Consider the following 23045-nt stretch of genomic DNA (forward strand, 5'->3'; position numbering starts at 1 on the left):
CTCAAGTGTATTTTTCAAATCATCAAAGATATAAGTATTGCTCTTGGAGAATCAACATTTCAGATAGTCCCAGCACAGAGGATTATAAGCTATTTATTCCTATACTGCTGTGGTCTGAATGTTTGTGTTGCTCTAAAATTCAGATATTGAAATCTTAACCCCCAAGGTGACAGTATCAGGAGGTGGAGACTTTGGGGGATGATTAGGTCTTGAGGGTGAAGCTGTCATGCATGGGGTCCCTTCATTCTTAGGGTGAGCATTGACCATTTAAAATTTTTGACTAATATTTTAATTGTTGATACTTGAGAAATATACCATGTAATATTCTTACAGAAGGAGAAATGCAAAGTCACTTCTGCTTGTCTTGGGGTAAATCACCAGACTCTAAGCTCCAGGAGAAACAGGCCTGCATCAGTTTGTTCCCTGCAGAGTGTCCCAGAGTCTGGCACCCACAGGTGCTCCATAAATGTCTGCAGAATGAAGGTTGGGCCATGGCCTCCAGGGCCTTACCAGGCACTCCATGGTCTTGTATTAGACAGTCTACGTGCTAGGATACTGTATCATGCACTATACAAATCCTGCCATCGGGAAGCAGTGTAGCCAAAAAAGGCAGCATGGTATAGCAGAATGAGCCCAGAACCAGACACAGGTGCCCTGGCATCCACTCTGGCCTGCATTATTCAGCAGTGTGACTGTGAGCCCATTAGTCCACCCTCTGGGCTTTGTTTTTGTCATATGCAAAACAAAGCATCCGACTACATGATCACTAAGGTTCCTTCCACTCTCAGATTCTCTAAGATATTTAATGATATTGAGAATGGTAAGTTTGCCACGCTGGCTGTAGAAGAGGCAGCAAATCAACGGTTAACTATATATTGCATTCTTCTTCAAAATGTAGCCATGTATCAAACCAAAAACAATTAAGCTGTTTTATAATAAAAAGAAATTATGTTAATATCGCCTACCTGGCTCAGCCCCAAATCATCCATCAGTATTCTGCTTTGCTCCAACTCACTGTCATGATGTTGATGCAAAAATAAGCTTGATATAGGAGTTGAGGCAGAGCAAATTATGCGCACCTGAAATAGAGGAAAATGAGTGAATGGTGTTACTCTTTACATTTTATAAGTTGAAGGTAAGAAAAATCTCTCACAAAATAAAAACCTGTTTGTCACAACTGGGAGCTTGGATCCTTGCTTTTTTGAAATGTCCATATTTTTCCTAATAGTTTGGCTCCTTAAAGTGGCATTTTAAAAGTCCATAGTACTTTTCAAAATATTTCCACCCAGCTTATACCACCCTGTGAAGTAGAGAGCAAAGTTTTTACCAGGAGACTTCAGGCCTCAAGAGACCTTAGCTCATGATGTCAGCCCAGATCTTCTGGTTCCAAGTCTAATGCTCTTTCCATTATTGTTATGATTTGAATGTTTTTGTCCCCTCCAAAATTCATGTTGCAATTTAATCCCCAATGCAACAGTATTAAGTATTAAGGTGTGGCCTTTAGGAGGTGATTGAGTCATTAGGACTGTGCCTATGAGTGGGATTACATGCCCTTACAAAAGGGCTTGATGGAGGGAGTTCATCCCTTTTTGCCTTCCATTCCTTTGACCATGTGAGGACACAGCATTCCTCCCCTTTGAAGCAGAGAGCAGCCCTCACCAAATATCCAAACCTGCCACAGCCTTGGTCTTAGACTTCCCAGCCTCTAACAGTGTGAGAAACAAATTCCTATCACTTATAAATCACCCAGTCTGTGGTATTTTGTTATAGCGCCACAAACTGATGAAGACAGTGACGCTCTGATGTTGACGTTTATACCTGGCTGTTTGGAGTTCATCTCCGTGCATGCAAGGTGCTCCCCAGATACACTGTGAAGAGGTTTCCACTTTGCTGCACAGCTGGCTGCTGAGTTCAGTGCACTGCTACTCTAATTATATCCTAGTTTCCAGAGCCTACATTTATATCAGCATCCTGCCAAGACCGTCTTCAAAAAGACTAAGCTTTACATTAATATCTCTTGATTACTTGAGTATTTGAGTGAGTGTGCATATGTGATCATATGTTGGAAACTGCTTTTAAATCTTTTATGCATTTTATGTCCACTCGTTTAAATACAAAACACAGGCTTCTTGATGTTTAAAGAGTCCTGAATTTGTTTTTAGGATTAATAGCTATCTTTTTGAAATCATTATTTAAATAAACACACAAATACTTAAAAATAATGTGTTGACATTTGAGACTAGCTTTTCCATATCTAAATGGTTTCCCACTTCCTCTTATAAATTCATTTAATCACAAATGACTCTTTTTTTTTCATTATTTACGTGGGAATATCCTTATTTCACAAATCTCCATGAACACATGCTAGAATAATATCTGTTTAATGCTCCCAAATCCCCTACTAAGATAATTTTGACTATAAGAAAGAATATAACCTCTAAATGTGTGATTTAGTTAAAGCAAATGTTTGGGAGAGTGGTTTGGGCATTCCATCATATTGCCAGATAGATAAATCCTTTTTTTTTCATTAATTAAGAAGTGGGGGTAAGGTAGGATTAGTGGGTAGGACTGAGGGATGGGGGCCATAGCTTTATTTAAGGTATTCCTAGCTAATAAGAGTTTCTTGATTCTCCACTCTCAGAACCGCCTCCCAATGCCCCTCCACCATTTCCTTCTTGCAGCCTTAGCCCTATAAAAACAGCGCCCCCTGCGGGCCCTCGCCCTTCATTCCAGCCGCATGGATTACAGCGGAGCAGCGTCTCTGCAGAAGCAGCCCTCACAACTGATGGGCCTTGATCCCCACCCCCGCCCCCCACGTCCTCAGCCTCTGCCTCTCCTGCCTCCCTGATCACACATACGTCAGCCCCCTGGGCACGAGCAGCGGATTTTGATGGCACTTATTAAGCCAGGCTTCCCTCGGCTGCCCCACGGGAGCCGCACTTGCTGACTTTCACACTTGGCCCCTCCCAGGGTCTTTGCGGCAAACTCCCCACCCTGGTTACCCCTTTTCACCCTGTGCTTGGAGTTCAGGCCTCACTGCTCTTAGTGTTTATGAGAAGCACCTGGGAAGCACGAGAACGTGCAGGTTCCAGGCCCATGCCTGGTCCTCATTTGTTGGGGTGAGGATGGGGTGGGCTCTGGAATCTGGATTTTCAAGTAGCCCAGATGCGTTCCAGTGCAGGAGGGCCTCAGAGGACTCCCACCCCACAGATCAGCGCCTTCTCCTCTAGACTCTTACAGCACCGTAAGTCTCCCTGTCTGTCTAAAAGGTCATCCCACAGTAGTGGCTTTATACTGTGGACATTTGATTCATGTTTCTCTGATCCTAGGCTGCAAGCGCTAGGAAGGCAGGCACTGTGTCTGGCTTTGCTTGCCATCGACTGTCTAGGGCTTCACACTGTGCTCGGCATGGTAAAGGTTGCTGAATGAATGAGCAAATGAAACATTAAAATCTCACCTCTCCCTCCTAGCAGATTCTGTTACTTGCTTCCTCCCCAAGAAGTCCCTTCAATTTAGAATCACTGCTCTATCTAATTCTGTACAGGGAATAGGGAAAAATATATATGTAACCATAAAATAATATTTAAATGAACTCTAATTTGAAATTGTGCTTATACTTTTACTGTAAACATATGTTTACAGATATATACTATTAATAGTGGCTCACTTTTATTGAGAGCTTACTATATATGCCAGACATTCTTAGCACTTTACATATTCATTTAATCCTTACAACAATCTTATAAGTACCATTATTATCCCTTTCTCTAGCGAAGGTAATTGAAGCTCAGAGATAATTAAGTTGGTGTTCAGAATAGACAGCCAGCCCTAGGGCCAGGCTGTACTGTCTTTGATGGATGGGCAGCGGCTCTGCAATTCACGCTAAAACACACGGATTAGAAAGCCAAACAACAAGATGGTATATTGCCAGTTGCCAGGGATTCTCAGTCAAAGGGAGAGAGCACCCCAATATTCAGAAGGGTCCTTTAGTCATTCACTCATTTGCTCATTCATTTTTCTATCAGTCCAATCATTTATTCATGCCACAAATATTTATTGAGCATTCAGTGTAGGCAAGGCACTGCGCTGTACACCATCATAGAAGGAGCACATGACCTGCCTGGTAGAATGAAGTGCTGTGTGATGGGTGTTTTACTACTGCTGCAGCTACTGCTAATGGTACTGACACAGCATTCTGCTTGTGCCTAACACTGCTTTAAATGCTTTACACAGACTAGCCTTTTTAGTCCTTGCAACACCCTCTGAAGTAAATGCTATTGTCCCCGATTCGCAGATGAGGAAACTGAGGCACAGAGAGGCAAAGTAAGTGGTAGAGCCAGGATTCCAGTCCAGGCAATCTGGCTCCACAGTCCGAACTGTTTAGATTTGAAAAAATGTACCACATCCTTACCTTGAAATCATAAAAGTTATCAATGAGGGTTATGAATCTTCGAGCTTGAGTCCTCTTTGCCAGCGTAAATTGTGGAATGTTTCGTAAAAATATTGTATCAAAATTCTTGGATATTTCCAAATAGTCACTGGCTCCAAGCGGCTATAATTGAAATGAAATAAAGACAATGAAAATAAACCAATTCCGGTTGTCTTTGGATTAGTTTAATTTGCAAACACCTCTCTTTCTTGTCATGGTGTGATTTAGGTGGTAGCTTTGGGGTAACGTGACCAAATGGAACAGCATTTTCAGAGTAAGCTAAGGGCACAGACAACGGACACTGTGTTCCCTTAACAATGAAGTACCAAAGCGGGCAAGAAAGAAGACAAGTGCAGTGGGGAGTGAAAGAACATCTCTAGCCATACAGCCTCAGTCGGCACCTTTTAGGCCCCTGTTCTAAACCTGGTCTTCCATATTTTTTACTTATATGACATAACTTTAAACATGTCCTAATAAATCCTTCTTATGACTCAACTGCAAACTGTCACTATTGTTATAACAGAGCCATCTGATAATGGCATGCTGAATATGATGTCACAACTCTGAAATAAAGACTATGCCTCAGTATGAAAATCATCTGAAATTATTTTTAGTTTAAGGTGTAATTATCTAAGTGCAACACTGCTAACCTCTGTAGGAAATACCAGAGGGCTTAAATGAGCAGAAGTAGGCTGAGCCCTGCGGAATAATCTGGAGCAGCACGCTGCCTCTTTATGTGAGGAGGGCACAAGACTCAAGGTCCACAGAATTATTCATACAAGTGCCACCTACAGATGCAAAGCACTTGCTTCTGAAACACGAGTTTAACTCACGAACATTACAAAGACTACCTGCAAACACATTCTTTGGGGTTAGGAACATTCCCGGGAAATGTTAGCTCTCCTAATTTCAAGTTGTGTGTGGATGAGCGTACGCCCTGAGCAGCAAACCATGAGCCTTTCTGGCCCTGCTGGAGTGGGGAGAAGGCCAGAGACTGAGTGGCCCAGGAGCTACTCTGAGGTCCCCCTGAAAGTCCCTGGATCACCATGATTGACCCCTAGGACACAGGTGGACAAGCCTCCTCAATTTCTGGCAGAATCTATCACTACTTGTCTTTGTCCAAAAATGTCTCTCTCATTCGGGGAGTCCTTTGCATAAAAGCTTCTTTCAGAAGTGTTGATGTGGCCACGTTCCTGGGAGAATCAGGGAACCGTGGGGAGGACGAGGAGTCATTCTCACCTCAGTGTCCCCCGCTAGCCTAGCGACCAGCTGAACTCAGTTACACTCAGCAAAGACAAATTCTCAGGGAGGCGTGGGGAGGTACGAGCAAGGCCAGAGAGTTAAGTTTTAGAGAAGTGGCTCCCTCGAGAGACAGCAGTTCTGAGAAGGATGCAACAGTTATAGGACCTAGGCAAAGGGGCACAAAACCAGGAAGAAGGAGCACAAAGAATGCCCAGTCTCCTTTGGAAATGTGCCCAAAGTGTCCCTTCTTCCCATCTCCTCTCACCAACCAGATAACAAACGGGGGCCAGGAGGAGCCGGCCTCTGCCTTCCCCGTGTTCCTTCTCTGGTGGGAGAGCCTCTGCCTCCACCCAGAGCTGCCCTCTGCCACGTGGGTGTTCCAGTGTGTTGTAAGTTTTGTTTTGTTTGGTTTAACCCTGATTCTCATCCAAGGGAACTCTGCTGTCAAGCCCCACATGGCCCAGCAGTGTTGATAGAGAAGCTAGGAACAGGGATTTGAATCCTCAGTTTGTCACTTATTAACTGGGCACCCTTGGCAAGCTATATAATCTTTCTGTTCCTTAGTTTTCCCATCTGTAAAATGGGAATTTGATTCCTATCTCACAGAATCGTGAGGATTAAACAAAATAATACACATAAAGCATTCAGCACAGTGCCTGGGGCATATATTAGTATCCAAACCCTTTTGGCTATTTTCATTTTTATTGCTTGGAGCTCAAGTGATTGAGCTCAGTACAAATGAGTTGAGGATGTAAAGAAATGTCTTCTCAGCTGGGTGTGGTGGTTCATGCCTGTAATCCTAGAACTTTGGGAGGCTGAGATGGAAGGATCATTTGAGGCCAGGGGTTCGAGACCAGCCTAAGCAAGTGCAAGACCCCTGTCTCTACAAAAAATAGAAAAATTAGCTGGGTGTGTTGGTGCATGCCTGTAGTCCCAGCTAGTTGGGAGGCTGAGGACAGAGGATTGCTTGAGACCAGGAGTTCAAGGCTGCAGTGAGCTATGGTTGGACCACTGCACTCCAGCCTGGGCAAAAGAGTGAGCCCCCATCTCAAAAAAAAAAAAAAAAAAGAAAAAAGAAAAGAAAAAGAAAAAAAGGGCTTCTCAATAGGAATCAGCTAATTTTTTGCTCCACCACCCACTGCATCCAAAACCCTAAATCAGCCTTTGTGCATTTGCCTGTCTTTGGAGTCACAGCAGGGACCAGATGAGACTGTGGAATCACCACACAATGAAGTCAATTCCCAAAAGGGAAAGAGGGGAGGCAAAATACAGTGTTTTCTAAAAAGGATAACTCATACAAAAGACTCTCATGCTCTGAGAGTATACTACTTTTTTGAGATCAGCTAAAATTTAGTGTCTCATCTTTTGTAAACCAGAAAGTATAGGTAAAAAAAAAAAAAAGTAAAACCTCATATTAGGTATGTAGTTATGTATAATTAAGCCCACTCTTTATGCATGGATGTGATTTCTATCATTATAACTACATGCCCATTATCAGAAGTGCACTGAAGTGCCTGGGGCAACTGAAAATCAGAATTTTGCTCGCTCAGCTATTTTACAAATTATATACCTTTGTCAGTAGGTTCTAAATTTGCCATTTTATTAGCAACTATCCCTTGCCCTCATATGCCTAAAACAATTATATGCTCACTCACATAAAGAAAACAAAGCTTAATATAGTTATCTATCTCTTTAAAGACAATAGTCACTGGGGGAATGTGAACTTACTGTTTAATGAGCACAGTTTGGGATGACGAAAAAGTTGTGGAGGAGAGTGGTGGTGGTTGCACAATGTGAAGGTATTTATTGCCACTGAAATGTACACTTGAAAATGGTTTAAATGGTTCATTTTCCAGTACGTATTTTCTTACCACAATTAGAAAAAATAGTCATTAAAACAAGGAAAGGTTATTTGTTGCCAAAGAAATCCCTTCCACGATAAGCCATGAAGAGATAAAAACATGAGAAAAAAGAATGCAATGTATTAATCAAAGAAGGAAGTCTTTTTCTAAAAGAAATAAGCTCCAATGAGAATAAGATTAATTTAAAATAAGAAGTGTTTTTTAAATACAGTTGGCCATCTATATCTGCATTTTCACATCCATGTCAATCAACTGTTGATCATATATATTGGAAAAAATGAAACAATAAAAAATAATACAACTTATGAAGTTAATACAATATAACAACTATTTACATAACACTTACAATGTATTAGGCATTATAAGTAATCTAGAGATGATTTAAAGTATGTGGGAGGATGTATAGGTTATATGCAAATACTATATCATTTTATATAAAGGACTTGAGCATCCACAGATTTTGGTATCCATGGGAGATCCTGGGGCCAATCCCCTGTAGATACCAAGGGAAAATTGTACTTCAAAGTATACCAGTCAAAAACCACGTCATAGCCCAGGCTGATACATCCCTGTTATAGTGTGTCTTAATTTTAGCAATTCCCCCCATCTGAGCTTGATGATTACTGTGTTGTCAGTACTCTAAATGAACCTAGATTAAACTGCATACTCTCCATTTCTTTTCCTCCTTCCTTCCTCCATCCCTCCCTTCCTCTCTTCCTTTTCCATGATTTATTTTGGATAGTTTTCTCTGACCTACATTTTAGTTCACTATGTTTCTCCTCAGCCGTGTTTTATCTGCTCTTAAAGCCCATACGAAGTGTGACTGAAGTCCTTGAGAGGAATGACTGACTTCTGGTTCACTGAATCCTAGGTGCAGTCCTTCAGGGCTCCATCCAGAGGCAGCGTTCAAATACATTAACTGAAAAATTCTCTAGAAAATTATAATTTAAAATCCACTGGAGAAATGAAGAATGCCCATGTAGGGGTGGTCTGATCACAGTAATGGATCCAATTGTTCTTGCCTCCTTGTCCACACCTTTGAATTGTGAATTTCCAGCTCTCCCATTAACACATAGAGTCTGTCTGCCCAACTCTGCAATCTGGGTTTGCTTTTAATTACCATGCCAACAGAATGAGGCAAAAGTGAAAGTTTTCCAGTTCTGAGCTTAGGTCTGTCTCAAGAGGCTTTACATACTCCTGCTCTTTTGCAACGAGGCTAGCCTGCTGGAGGAGGAGAGAACACAAGGAGAGCTAATTGTCTGAGCTGAGAGATCATATAGCCAACTGGCCCACACAGTGATGAGAGAACCTAGCCCAGATCAGCAAAGCTGACTGCAGATGCAAAAGCGAGCCCAATAGAGGTCAAAAGAACTTACCGGCTGACCTGTAGACTACAGAGCAATAATAAATGCTTATTATTTTATGTCACTGAATTTTGGGATTATTTATTAGGCAGCAATAGCTAACTAATACACTGTACTTGCCACAGAGAGATTTACTTTTTTTTATTTTTTATTTTAGTGTATTATGGGGGTACAAGTGTTAAGGTTACTTATATTGCCCATGCCTCCCTCCCCACTATGAGAGATTTACTTTTGAAAGCCCATATTTTAAGTCATTAGCAAGTCCAGCACCTGTAGAAAAATATAATCTAACTTTTATAGTTAGAGCTTAGTTTGCATAATGGATAAGTATATGTAAATACATATATTATCATTTATCTTATGTTAATTTATTTTTATAGTCAGTTTTACAATTTTTATGGCTTGGTATAAAATTCATTTCCAGAAATAAAACTTATAATTTATCATATACAAGAACTAGAAGAAACATAGTGAGAAAAGTATGTGGCATCTTTATAGAATGCAAGAAGACACGGACCCAGTCAAATACAGCAGAGAACAACAGGGAGAATGCAACTTGATACGAAAAAGGAATTAGGGAGATAAGGACTGACTATGATAAAACTAAAATTGTAAAATTTGAATAGATAAGTCACAGAACAAGAAATATAAAAAGTATGAAAAGCTAATAAACAAAAAATGTCATCAAGCTTACTAGTAACCAAAGAAATACAAAATGAGAATGTTATATGATTTTCAAATGGCAATTTTGCAAAGAAAATAAATTATGCTATTCAGTGCTGGCATGCACATAATGAGGCACGCATTGCTGCTAGAAGAGCAATTTAGTTCAGTTTATCCAGAAAACAATTTGTTGGGTTGTATCAAGAGCCCTAAAATAAGTCATAAACTTGACCCAGTCATTCTACTTCTAAAATCAATTCAGAGAAAGTGATCAGAAATTCAACCCAAAGCTATATACATAAGGATATTTGTAACTATGTAACCGAAAAGCAACTTTAATATCTAACAACAGAAGAATTGTTCAATAAATTGTTCAATTATTAATATAATAAAATGTTACCAACAAAATATGCTCATGAAAAATATTTACATATGATAAAAAGCTAAGTGAAAAAAAGCATAGTGCAAATTTATAATTGTATTAAGATATCTGTTTTGCTCAAAAATATATGTAGAAAAAAGGTATAAGTGACTATATTTAAAATGTTAATTGCTATCTCTAAATGGTCTGAGATATGTTTAATGGTCTTTATTTTTTACATTTTTCTGTATTTTCCAAAGGAGAGAGAAGCAAAACATATGACAAAAAAGAGTAAAAACAGAATGATGTAAAGAAACAATGTTGAAGATCTTTACTAATTCTAAATAAAGAGTAATCTTTATGTGTTTTTATTTTTCAGCAATTTAATTCTCTGCATCTTCTCTAATAGTATAATGCAGGAGGAATATGTAAAGCCTTCAACACTGACTATACTAAAGAGCTTGGCCGGGCACGGTGGCTCATGCCTGTAATCCTAGCACTCTGGGAGGTGGGAGGATAGCTCAAGGTCAGGAGTTCAAGACCAGCCTGAGCAAGAGCGAGACCCTGTCTCTACTAAAAATAGAAAGAAATTAGCTGGACAACTAAAAATCTATATAGACAAAATTAGCCAGGCATGGTGGCACATGCCTGTAGTCCCAGCTACTTGGGAGGCTGAGGCAGGGGGATTGCTTGAGCCTAGGAGTTTGAGGTTGCTGTGAGCTAGGCTGACGCCAGAGCACTCTAGCCTGGGCAACAGAGCAAGACTCTGTCTCAAAAAAAAAAAAAGAGCTGAGGAGCTACAAATCTACTTAAACTTGACCTTGACACCTTCATTTACTTCACTGTGCAATACAGGGCATCCCAGAAGAGTCAGTACTCTCTTACTCATCTCAGTGTCCCTAGCACCTAGAGCCCAGACCAGGGAACAGAGTCTTGCATGATACATCATTAGTGAATAAATGAATACACTATCACCAAGTCTTCTTTGAAATCAATTACAACTACTGAATGCTTAACATATTTATTAATGGAGCTATTCTTCTAAATCGTACAAGAACTTTGCAAAACACAAGGGAAACACATTTCTCCACTCTTGACCACACTAACAAACAAAAATTACATGCACATTATATCTATGGCAGTTGCAAATATTTATACTTTTGTCTTGCATTAGTTGATCCTCCTATGTAAGTAAACCATAGCATAAAACATTTTTCAAAACCATAATTAGTATTGTGAATTCATGCATTGTGCCCTATGAATAATTAAAGCATATGATTACTTTTGAGTACTAAATGCCACTTCAGTTAGTAGCATCCTTGAGTATGTTATTCTAGCTCAAAATTCAAGTAGCATTATCTAATGCAGATTCTCTTATGATAGATAATGATGACATTCTCCATCTTTCTACCTGAGCAATTAAAAAGTTTAATAGTCTTTGATGTGGCTGGTTATATGAATAATTTTCTTAACAGGAACAATTAAAATCCACTTATTCGATGGTTTGTACATTCTCGACTATTGTTTCAAACTCTTTGTTTCTGTGGAAACCTGATGAAAACTTAAAGAACTTTAAATCTATAATGAGTTTGCAAAGAGCATTTGTTTTCCTTAATTACCGGGACTATACAGCTGGATTGTATGCAGCACAGTTTCTCTCACGAACTTTTAGTAACGAAGAGCTTGCTTGCTGTCTTTTTTCTCTTGTATGAGAAATGGCCCAGTTGTCTTCTTCGGCGTTGACCCTGGTGCCAGGGGGCCTGTCTCAATGCCACACCAATGTGAAATGCACAAGCATTGCCACTAGACTGCCTTCTGCCCTGCGATGAGCAGTGGATCCACTTCAGCATATAAGAATGAGCTGTCAGTTTGAGTTCTTTTTTCTCATTATTTCAGCTTAAGTAGGATGATTATTATTTCCAGCTCTATCTACATTATACTGTTCTAAGGGTTACTCTTTATCTGTGTAGACTCTTTATAAATTCCTTGCAGAAGTACCCTGATAACTCCTTATTAAACAAGTATGTGTGGCATCTTACTTTGTTTACACAGAATCACAATACCTCATATCTTAAAGAGAAGTACTTTTAATAGAAAACAATGCTTGAATGGAATTAGGATGAATGTGTCCTTTTCCAAACTAACTGCAAATACCGTATGAATTGATGGTAAAAAATTTTATATGTGCCAAATTCCAAATTAATAAATATAATAATTAGAAAAACAGAACACTGACATGGGTGTATTTGCAGAGCAAATAATTTCCCAAGATTCATATGGCACCTTAATATGAGAAATGTCATTAGTATGACGTTCATAGCACCAAGCTGGGAAATATCTCACCATTCCTGAAAATACCACCAACTCTTACACACTCTACTTCAAAAGGTGTTCTTTGGCATGCTGAGAAAAATACTTGACTTACATAGTCTCAGTGGCAGGCAGCTAGCTCTACCTAAATCTATCAGATCTTTGCTAAACTCTCTAATCCCTTATAATGGATAATATAGTATTCTTTTGTGGGCCGTGGGGGTGTCATAATACAGTTTAACTAAAAACTTAGCCTGAATAAAGCACGTAGGCAGGAATTTCTAACTCTAGAAATAACTGGGGGATCTTTCTGAGTGGTGGGCTCTGAGCTACACTGACTCATTCACCGTTTTTAATTTTGTTGGTGTGGGATATGGCTGAACCCAGTTATTCCATTTCCAAAAGGAGCAACTCTCAACTTCCTGTAAACTTTAGATATCAAACAATTGGATATTCCATCCTATTCAGATGCCAACTAATTGTTTTTATAGTCTGGTTTATTCAATCCCAGGTGGTTAGTATAACCCATTCCACTAATATTTGCCATCTCATTTTATCATCTCATTTCCATTTTTATGTATTTCCTTGGAGTTGTATTGATGCTCACATTTAGTGATGCTCATTAATAATGATGATGCTAATGATTTCCTATTTCTTCATATTTTTCTGATACTGTTTGTGAGAGACAGTCAGAAGGCAGCCTAGAGTCTACAAAACACAGGGCTGTTTGGTGTGTAAGGCTTGGTCAGGGAAGTGGGCCTTCACAGACATTGGCTCCTCACTTCCTGGAAGCTATCTTCACAAGATTATTTAGCCTGGCTAGACTGTCCTACTAGTTCTTGCAGTATCTACAGTTTCTGAATTAAGGTAATAAGAAGTTTAAACTTTATATTTGATTAGAAGCCATGGGAACACTTTGGATTACAAGATTTTGTTTCTCATGGCTCCTTTGCTAAAATTTTTTAGCTTTAGGCCAATCCTAAGCAAACCAGGTTCTAGAAAAATGGGAACACCACAAGCGAGTTCTATAGTGTATTACACTGAGTATTTAGCCTCATTAAAGAACCTATATTCTTGGCTGGGTGCAGTAGTTCATGCTTGTAATCCTAGCACTTTGGGAGGCCAAGGTGGGAGGATTACTTGAGGCCAGGAGTTCGAGACCAGGCTGGGCAACATAGGGAGACCTCACCTCTACAAAAAAAAAATAGAAAAAATTAGCCAGGTGTGATGGCGTGTGCTGATATTCCCAGCTACTCCAAGGAGGATCACTTGAGCCCTGGAATTTGAGGTTGCAGTGAGCTATGATGATGTCACTGCACTCTAGGCTGGGCAACAAAAAAGACCCTGTCTAAAAAAACAAACAAGGCCGGGCACGGTAGATTATGCTAACAAAGCTGGATGTGGTGGTTCATACCTGTAATTCCAGGATTCTGGGAAGTCAAGGTGGGAGGATCTCGAGCTCAGGAGCTCGAGACCAGCCTGAGCCCTGAGTAAGAGCAAGGCCGTCTCTACTAAAAATAGAAAAAATTAGCCTGGCACAGTGGCGCATGCCTGTAGTCTTAACTACTTGGGAAGCTGAGGCAGGAGGATCACTTAAGCCCAGGAGTTTGAGGTTGCTGTGAGATAGACTGACACCATGGCACTCTAGCCAAGGCAACAGAGCAAGACTCTGTCTCAAAACAAACAAACAAACAAAAGATAGCAACAAAAGAACACATATCCTCCATATTCAGGAACACAGATAACATTTTTCAAAAATATACCATATAAAAATGTATGTGTGTATAATTACTCATTGGTTAGTTTAATATTTCTTTAAGGAGTTTTTGATTGAAAGGCATTTAGTTTTAACATGATTCTCTAGTGTTAAACATATACAATTCACCCTTTAAAATTATAAAGAATAAAAAAAATTATTATAGCTGTGCAAACAACTTAGTTCTTTGAAATTACTAATCTGGATATTAGCAATCCAGCAGATACTGGAAAAAATATCAGCAAGGGCAAGAAAAATAGTCCACTGCTATTGCTACTGCTAGAATTATTTCACAAACTCATTTTTTAAAATAATGCTATAATAACCCTTCTCATTTCCCACTGGAAAAGTTATTTCCTTGGGTATTTTTAATTTCAAAATATTAAGGAGGGATAACTGTTTTTGTTACATGGGTACCTTGTATAATGAATGAATACTTAAGTCATGGCTTTTGTTTGTGTCTGTCACCAGAATAGTTTTCATTGTACTCCATGGAAAATGTATTTTCTTAGCTCATTCAAAACAATGGAAATTTAAACATTATTATTAATGCCTCAGACACAGTGCTATACTATCTGATTGTACAGACTACAGAAGGTACGAAGTGTACAGTATGTGGCCAAGGCTGAAATATGTTTCTACCTTTTTTGTGTTATATTTTGGAACATAGTGATTTTAATAGGAATGTATACAATAATGGTGAAGTAATTAGTAACAGCATTATTCTACCAAAATCATTGAAATCAGTTCCTGAAGATTAACACTCGATCATTAATATAATAGAGCTATTCTGAGGAACCCCTCAGTAGAGGGCAGTATTTGCTACTTCTCTGTTGGAGGAAAGACAGTAGTAAATTTGTCTGCCTTTGATATCTGTCCAGAAGAAATCTGAAAGACTACCCACATGGTGTAAGATCAGGTTCTAGACCCTCTGATACTGGTCTTGCATGTGCATGTGAAAGGAAAGGTGAACCAGTGGTAACTGTTTCCTTTGGAAATCAGAGCTAAGTAGCACAAAAAGTGACATTCAGGAGTTTAAAATGAAAAATGGCTTTAGAATAACCAAGAACTTATTTTAAATTTGAGAATTATAACTTCTGAACATGTTAAAGTCTTGTAAATACAGAGGTTTTATTACTTTTGTTTTGGTTTTTGCTGTTGTTTTTGTTTGTTTTGCTCTCCTTGTGAGAGCCTATTGGAAAGAAAATAGAATCCTCTTAGGCTTAGATATTTGAAAAGCCTAATCAGAGTTGGAAAAGAAGTGGAGATCAAAGAGTTATTATTCTTTCTCCCACTCTTCTGCTTTCCAAATCATGGAAATACTCAGTAAAAAAATTCAAATTCATATTCTAAAGATATTAAAAAGTGAATCAGAGCAAGGCTGAAAGCCTCTCTGTGCTACTAGATACATACACAAAGGGCCAAACCCTTCAAACTAGGAATAAAGACCAATAGAATTATTCACTTCATCTTCTTGCAGAAAAGACAACCTTGAATTATCTGCTGCCCAAATTTTATTAAAAGTAAAACACTCATGAAAGGACCAAATGACATGAATCTATCTAATCTCTAAGCATTTAAAACTACTTTTCTGGATCCAGCCAAATAATAAAGAGAAAAGCTTGGTTGTAAAGCACTTTTTTTTTAACCTGATAGCACTAGTTTGAACTTTACTTTGTCCTTATGCCCCCAGCTTGGATACAAGAATCTGTACAGTACAAACTTGTGTTGGCAGCAGGAATGATGCAGAGGAAATTGTCCACTGGCATCTTTCAGAAGTCCCTTTATGAAAGGTCCAAGTGCCAAAAAAAAAAAAAAAAAAAAATCTTCATTTCTTCTGAGTAGCTGATTTGCTTCTATCTTCTAACTTACTGAATATATTTTTCCCCTCTTTGGCTTACAGGAGACTGAGAGTTGATTTAAATGTTCAATTTTAAGAACTGTGTGAAGTTTATGACACAGATTTGTGCATACTAACTTTTTATGTGTTTCAGGTTAACTATTTGCTATTTCCCCCTTTGTCCTAATTTTTAAAAATCTATTTGTGTATGTGCACACATGTATAAAATACTTTTGGGGCCAGGTGCGGTGGCTCACGCCTGTAATCCTAGCTCTCTGGGAGGCCGAGGCAGGCGGATTGCTCGAGGTCAGGAGTTCAAAACCAGCCTGAGCAAGAGCAAGACCCCGTCTCTACTATAAATAGAAAGAAATTAATTGGCCAACTAATATATATAGAAAAAATTAGCCGGGCATGGTGGCGCATGCCTGTAATCCCAGCTACTCGGGAGGCTAAGGCAGTAGGATTGCTTAGCCCAGGAGTTTGAGGTTGCTGTGAGCTAGGCTGATGCCACGGCACTTACTCTAGCCTGGGCAACAAAGTGTGACTCTGTCTCAAAAAAAATAAAAAAAATAAAAATAAAAATAAATACTTTTGATATCAGACAAACATAAATACATGCTAACATTATTCTTTTTCTATTTCCCTTTAAAGCTTATTTAGTTATTTAGTTTGCTTTTAGTTAAATAGGAGGCAAAAGAGAATCAACAAAATAAGACATCAGTTAGTTAGTTAACAAGGATGTACTAAGCATCCATTAGTTGCATAGTACTAAATGCACAGAGAGATATTCTTAGAGAAGGTAAAATTTCAACAGAGAGGGAAATAGCCCAGTGTAGTACAGTAGAGAATTATTTTATGATTTTAAGAACATTGAATTTAGTATAAAGGAAGAAGCAGGCTGGGTGGGGTAGCTCATGCCTGTAATCCTAGCACTCTGGGAGGCCAAGGCGGGTGGATCACTCAAGGTCAGGAGTTTGAAACCAGCCTGAGCAAGAGTGAGACCTCGTCTCTACTAAAAATAGAAAGAAATTAATTGGCCAACTAAAACTATATAGAAAAAATTAGCTGGGCATGGTGGCATATGCCTAAAGTCCCAGCTACTCAGGAGGCTGAGGCAGAAGGATCACTTGAGCCCAGGAGTTTGAGGTTGCTGTGAGCTAGGCTGACTCCACGGCACTGTAGCCCGGGCAATAGAGTGAGACTCTGTCTCAAAAAGAAAAAAAAAAAATAGAGGCAGCAGTAGCAGCCTAAGAAAAACAAAGCATCATTGCCTTTTTTTTTTTAAGAGATGGGGTCTCACTCTGTCACCCAGGCTGGAGTACAGTGGCATAATCATAGCTCCCTGCAGCCTGTGAACTCCTGGGCACAAGGGATCCTTCTGCCTCGGCCTCCAGAGTAGCTGAGACTACAGGTAACATCCAAATCCCAAGATATTACCAATCTAGTACATTACTTCTATTTTTTTTTAATTCTTCAATAAGATGGTGGGAAACCGTTGTTGTTTCTATTGTGCCCTTAATTCAACTACACTAGTACCTTGGCTCTGTTTCCTTCCACTGACTCTCGAGATATTTAATAACACATTTTTTTTTCACCCCCAGCCATACCCTCATCTCTTCCTTTTTTCTATATCAGTTCAGATGATTTCATTGACTCCTTTAGGTTCTAAACTAATACGTGTCATAAATGACTTTCAGATTTTTATCTTCAGTTTTAAATTTCCAATTGTTTGTAAGACTCCCTTCTCCTACCTCCAGTATTTTGTTAAGGGTTCTGCCCTTGCTCTGGTCATCCAAACAGAAAACCTCAGAGCCCTAGGAGGCTTGTCCTCAGCCTGACCCCTTCCACATCCAATCCTATAGATTTCTTCCATATTCATCTTGTTCTGTACCATCTAATATATATACTTGATTTATGCCCCTGGTCAAGGGGGCAACTAGGAGCCGAAATCCAGGCCAGGCTCTGTTTGCCAAGCCATGCACCCTGATGAGGGGCGGCATCCCACCGGTTGAAGGGGTACCTTTTTTCCACAGAAAGGCATGATTTGCTCAGTTAGTTCTTGCCTATCTGGAGGGGTAGCTTTATCTAATGCACACAAAGACTCCATACATAGTAACAGCAGTGCCAATCTTGTACTTCTTTGCCAGATTATCCAGTATAGAACTATTAAAAGATAATGACTAACTTTTTTTATTTATTTATTATTTCTACCTGATGTAAGTTCTAATCCAGACTCTACAACCTAAGCCCTTTTATACTGACTTCAACTCACCATTTTGCCTGAGTGTATACTACTCTCCTATATATAACCTAAGTTCCAGCTATGACTCTTAAATTCTCTGAATGGAGAATCCTGGGTTGTCAGTCACTGCTTTTTTTTTTTCTTTTAGCACTTGAAAGATGTTGTTGCACTGTTTTCAGACCTCCACAGCTTGATGAGCAGTCCTTAATCATATTGTTGTTCCCCTTGGCTGCTGTGGTATTTTCTTTATCTCTGGTTTTCAGCGGTTTGACTATGATGTGTCTAGGAGTGACTGTCTCTGCTAGGGGGGTACTGAACTTCTGGAATATATACATTTATATCTTTTACTAACTTTGGAAAAATTTAGCCATTTTTTCTTCAAAAATATTTTTCTGCCCCATTCTTCCCTTCTGGAAGATCCTTCCTTTCTGAGACTCCAGTGATGTGTTAAACCTTTAAATATAGTTTCTTATGTCATGAGGCTTGATTCATTTTGTTTTCTAATCTTGTTCTCTCTGTTTTCCAGATTGTGTAATATCTATTGATCTATGTTCAAGTTCATTGCAACTCTTCTGTCATCTGAAATCTAGTATTAAGCATATACAATGAATTTTTAAATTTTAGGTCTAGAATTTTTAATTTTAGAATTTCTACTAGGTTCTTTTTTATAGTTTCAATTTCTCTAAGATTTCCTAGTTGTCCATTCATTCATAGTATATTTTCCTTTACATCCTTGAGTATAGACACAAAAACTACTTTAAAATCCTTGTTATTAATTCTGACATCTGTGTCATCTCAGTGTCAGTTTCTGTTGGTTATCTTTTCTCTTGAAAAAGGGTCATGTTTTCTTATGTTTGCATACATCTAGTAATTTTGGATTGTATTCTGGACATTGCATATGATATGCTGTCAAGACTTAGGATTCTTAACCACATTGATTTTTTTGTTATTGCTATGTTAGCAGATTAACTTGGCTAGTCTCAAACTCCAAAGTCTGTCTCCTCTGTGATGAACAGCAACTAAAATTGCTATTTAATTTTTTTAGCCTTAGCTGTGCATATATATTTCACAGGTCACCCAAGATTTCAGCAGAATTTATACAAAGAATTTCAGCCTATTTCTCCATGGTTCTCTGCTTTCATGTATTTTTCCTCATACTTTCTAGCTGCTAAGGTCACTTACTTTCTCTCTTCTGTTTCCTCAAGCCAGGAACTCTGCAGTTTTCTACTGAGTTTTAGATACCCATATGAGGCCAACTGTGATCCACCCTCAGGAGAAAAACTTTAAAAAATGAGAAATTCAGCAGTATTCATCCTTTCTTCTAAGTGTTGACTACACTCTACTTTCTCCCTACTGTTGATCAGCAGTTCCTTCTAGATAGTTATTTTTCAGACTTTTTCCAGAGTTTACAGATGTGATCAATAGGTGGGTTGGTCAAACAGATCATTAATGGAAATAGAACCCTCCTGAGTCTGCAGTTATCTGAATATATGCCGTAATTTCCAACTCTATGCTTTCCATAGAAACATAAAACTTCAGATGAGGAAGAGATCACAAAGGTTGCCCTCATGATCCCCTTTGCTTAGGAAGAACCAAACAGCTACCACCTCATGCTCCCTCCACCCTCTGCACCAACAGAATCTTCAACCTTCCAGCTGTCAGCGCCCAGCTCCCCCTTGATCATCCAAAGCATGCCAGTCATACCGATCCCATAGTACTAGGTATAATCTGCCTCATATTCTAGAGATCTATGCACTGATTTTTTCTTCTCTAAATTAAGACTTCATAAAAGTGAAGACTGACTCTTATTCATCTTGGTACCCCCTACAGCAGCAGTCCAAGCTTTTTGGCACCACGGAGTGGTTTTGTAGAGGACAATTTTTCCATGGACTTGTGTGTGTGTGTGGGGGGGGGTACATAGAAGTACTCTGCAGCCACGTTCCTAACAGGTCACAGACCAAACATTATTTTAGGTACCATACTCCAGCTTAAAACCTAAAATGACTCTCTGTGGATTATGGTAAGAACACTATATTTCTCTGCCTGGTTTTTATGGTGGATCTGTCTGAGATTTTCAATTTTATTTCCCTTTTCTCTCCAACATGCACTTTGCATTCATTAGGCAAGTATCTCCTGCCCACCTCCACCCCTCAAAACACATGCTGCTTGGCTTCAGATTATGGTTGAAATATCTTTACTCTGCTCATTTAAATTCTTCTCACTTTTCAAGGTAAAGATCAATTTCCTCTTTAAATCTCAAGTCTCCTTTGAGCCTTCCTAACCCTTGGTATCCTTACTTTTAACTCCTGATACACTCATAATATGTACTTAAATAGTGAGCATTGCTCTTAAAGTAGACTATTAAAGCTAAAAGGAATGACAGAAATGAGCTGATCACATCATGCATTTCATAGATGAGGAACTTGGACTCAGAGTAGTTAAATGATCTAAGGCAACTCAGCTAAATAGTACTTTTTAAAAAGAGATAGAGTCTTGCTATGTTGCCCAGGCTAGAGTGCAGTGGTTATTCTCAAGTGTGATCACAGCACACTATATCCTCAAACTCCTGGGCTCAAGTGATCCTCCTGCCTCAGCCTTTTGAGTAGCTGGGACTATAGACATTGACATGCACCACTGCACTCAGCTTCAGTATCTGAGTAAGGGCTGAAATCAATATCTCCTGACTCAGTTGGGCCTCTTTCCACTCTGCTACAATGTTTGGTGTTTGGTTAATGTTATTTCCTTTACTAAATTGTAAACTCTTTGAAAGAAATTTGTTATACTTCTTTTATATTCCTCATAACATAGGCATATAGATATATATGTACTTACGAAATAGTTGCTAACCACACTGAATCAACGTAGTACCTTGGGGAATGGAATCTTATATCATATATATTTCTTGGTTAACAATAAAAGAGTTAAGTAATATTTGACCCTACAATATGTGGAAATCTTATAATTCCTATGATATTATAGCTCATAGTTTTTTTTTTTCTCAAAATCTTTTGCCTGAATCAATAACGTCTTTACCAAGCTATTTTAGGAAACAAAAATAGTATATTCTAACAATTTCCAAACTTTTTCTATAACATATATCTCAAAGTAATAAACTAGGGCATACCTTACTGAATATTCTAATTGGCAATGTACTAAGTAATTACTAACTTTGAGTCAACTGATCTAAATTAGGAGGAAGATACTATGGACTATATCAAATTATACTCTGTGATAGAAAGCAAATACTTAAGAATTAATCAATTGAAAAATTTTTTTTTAAGAAAAACCAAGCCAGTTGGCAAGTGAGCAATAAAAAAGCCATCAGTGTTAAAGCTATTTTTAAAAAATCCAGTAAGTACTTTTAAAGTGTTTTATAGTCATATTAATTGGTTAATCCTAGATTTTTTTCTCTCAGCATTTACCAATCAATCATCTTGTCAGTCAAGTCTTCTGCTTAGAAAACTATTCTGTTTTTTTTTACTTGTACAAATTCATGGGGTACATGTAGAGCACCATTCTTTTTTTTTTTTTTTTTTTTTTTTTTTTGAGACAGAGTCTCGCTTTGTTGCCCAGGCTAGAGAGAGTGCCGTGGCGTCAGCCTAGCTCACAGCAACCTCAAACTCCTGGGCTTGAGTGATCCTTCTGCCTCAGCCTCCCAAGTAGCTGGGACTACAGGCATGCGCCACCATGCCCGGCTAATTTTTTTTTTATATATATATATCAGTTGGCCAATTAATTTCTTTCTATTTGTAGTAGAGACGGGGTCTCGCTCTTGCTCAGGCTGGTTTTGAACTCCTGACCTTGAGCAATCCGCCCGCCTCGGCCTCCCAAGAGCTAGGATTACAGGCGTGAGCCACAGCGCCCGGCCTAGAGCACCATTCTTAATCATTATTTAGGGCTCTGATACATTTATTATTAAAAGCCAAATGAGATCATTTACTTTAAAATTAAAAACAAATTCTATTTTTAAAAAATTAATAACACTTTAACTTTTTATTTTTTAATTCATTCTTGATGTCTGAGCAAGTGACATACTTCTCTCAAAGACTGATGTAAATATTAAATATTAGTTTCTCATACTTTCCTAGAGTAGAGGTGAGCTTAAAAAGAATATGAAGTCTTATGTCTACTACTAGATCTGACCCTCAAAATAATTTTATTCCTAAGCCAGAGAACATATTGAAAGTGTACAGTTCCTGGCATACTTACTCTTCCCTTGAGACCCTCTGGGAATCCCTGGGCACCTTCTCCCTGTTATATGGACTGGACATGTTTTTAAACCCTTTAACAGCGTGACATAAATATATTCACAGAAATGAAGGTACCTTTTCTCCCTCAGAGAAGCTTCAAGGCATGGGCCTGAGAAGTCCATGGCTTGCACAGTATACAGTTTGCAATCATAAGTGGCATCATCTAAGAAGCTGCTCTTGCCTTGGGAACAGAAGCTGGGCGAAACTGTCCGCGCTCACCGTTAGTCTTACAACAGAAAACTTGCCACGTGAAGGAAGTGGGAACGTGTCCTCTCAACCTGGTTTTGCTTTATTCCTTCTGATCCCTCGCTACTCCCTTTCACCATGGGAATAATCACAACTATTGTAAGCAGCTGCAGTTTTCAAATTTCCAATCCAGCCCCTCTTTTATGGCCATTTCTTTTTTCTTTTAAAATAGCAAAGCTCAAAAAAATATGCCAACAACTCTTAATCCAATATATAATGATTTCCTTGGAAGATACAGATCAATCAACAGTTAGTAAAAATGCATCCTTCAGTTCAACCTCCAATCTTACAGAGAATTTTCTTTTTCTTTTCTTTTCTTTTTTTTTTTTTTTGAGGCAGAGTCTCACTCTGTTATCCAGGCTAGAGTGCCATGGCGTCAGCCTAGCTCACAGCAACCTCAAATCCTGGGCTCAAGCAATCCTCCTGCCTCAGCCTTCTGAGTAGCTGGGACTACAGGCATGCGCCACCATGCCTGGCTAA

General features: G+C 38.9%; 1 protein-coding gene across 2 annotated transcripts in view; it reads right to left on the minus strand.

Moving 5' to 3' along the window:
* The window catches only part of AFG1L (AFG1 like ATPase), a 182149-nt gene that overhangs the window by 10293 nt on the left and 148811 nt on the right, over positions 1-23045 (minus strand). For both annotated transcript variants that reach the window (XM_076003078.1, XM_076003079.1), the window contains exons 11-12: positions 4412-4552; positions 966-1079 (exon numbers count right to left, since the gene is read on the minus strand). In XM_076003078.1, the coding sequence (XP_075859193.1) occupies positions 966-1079; positions 4412-4552 (255 nt within the window). The remainder of the gene's footprint in view (positions 1-965; positions 1080-4411; positions 4553-23045) is intronic.

The sequence above is a fragment of the Microcebus murinus genome, chromosome 5 (assembly GCF_040939455.1).
Source record: "Microcebus murinus isolate Inina chromosome 5, M.murinus_Inina_mat1.0, whole genome shotgun sequence".
NCBI classification, from domain to species: domain Eukaryota; kingdom Metazoa; phylum Chordata; class Mammalia; order Primates; family Cheirogaleidae; genus Microcebus; species Microcebus murinus.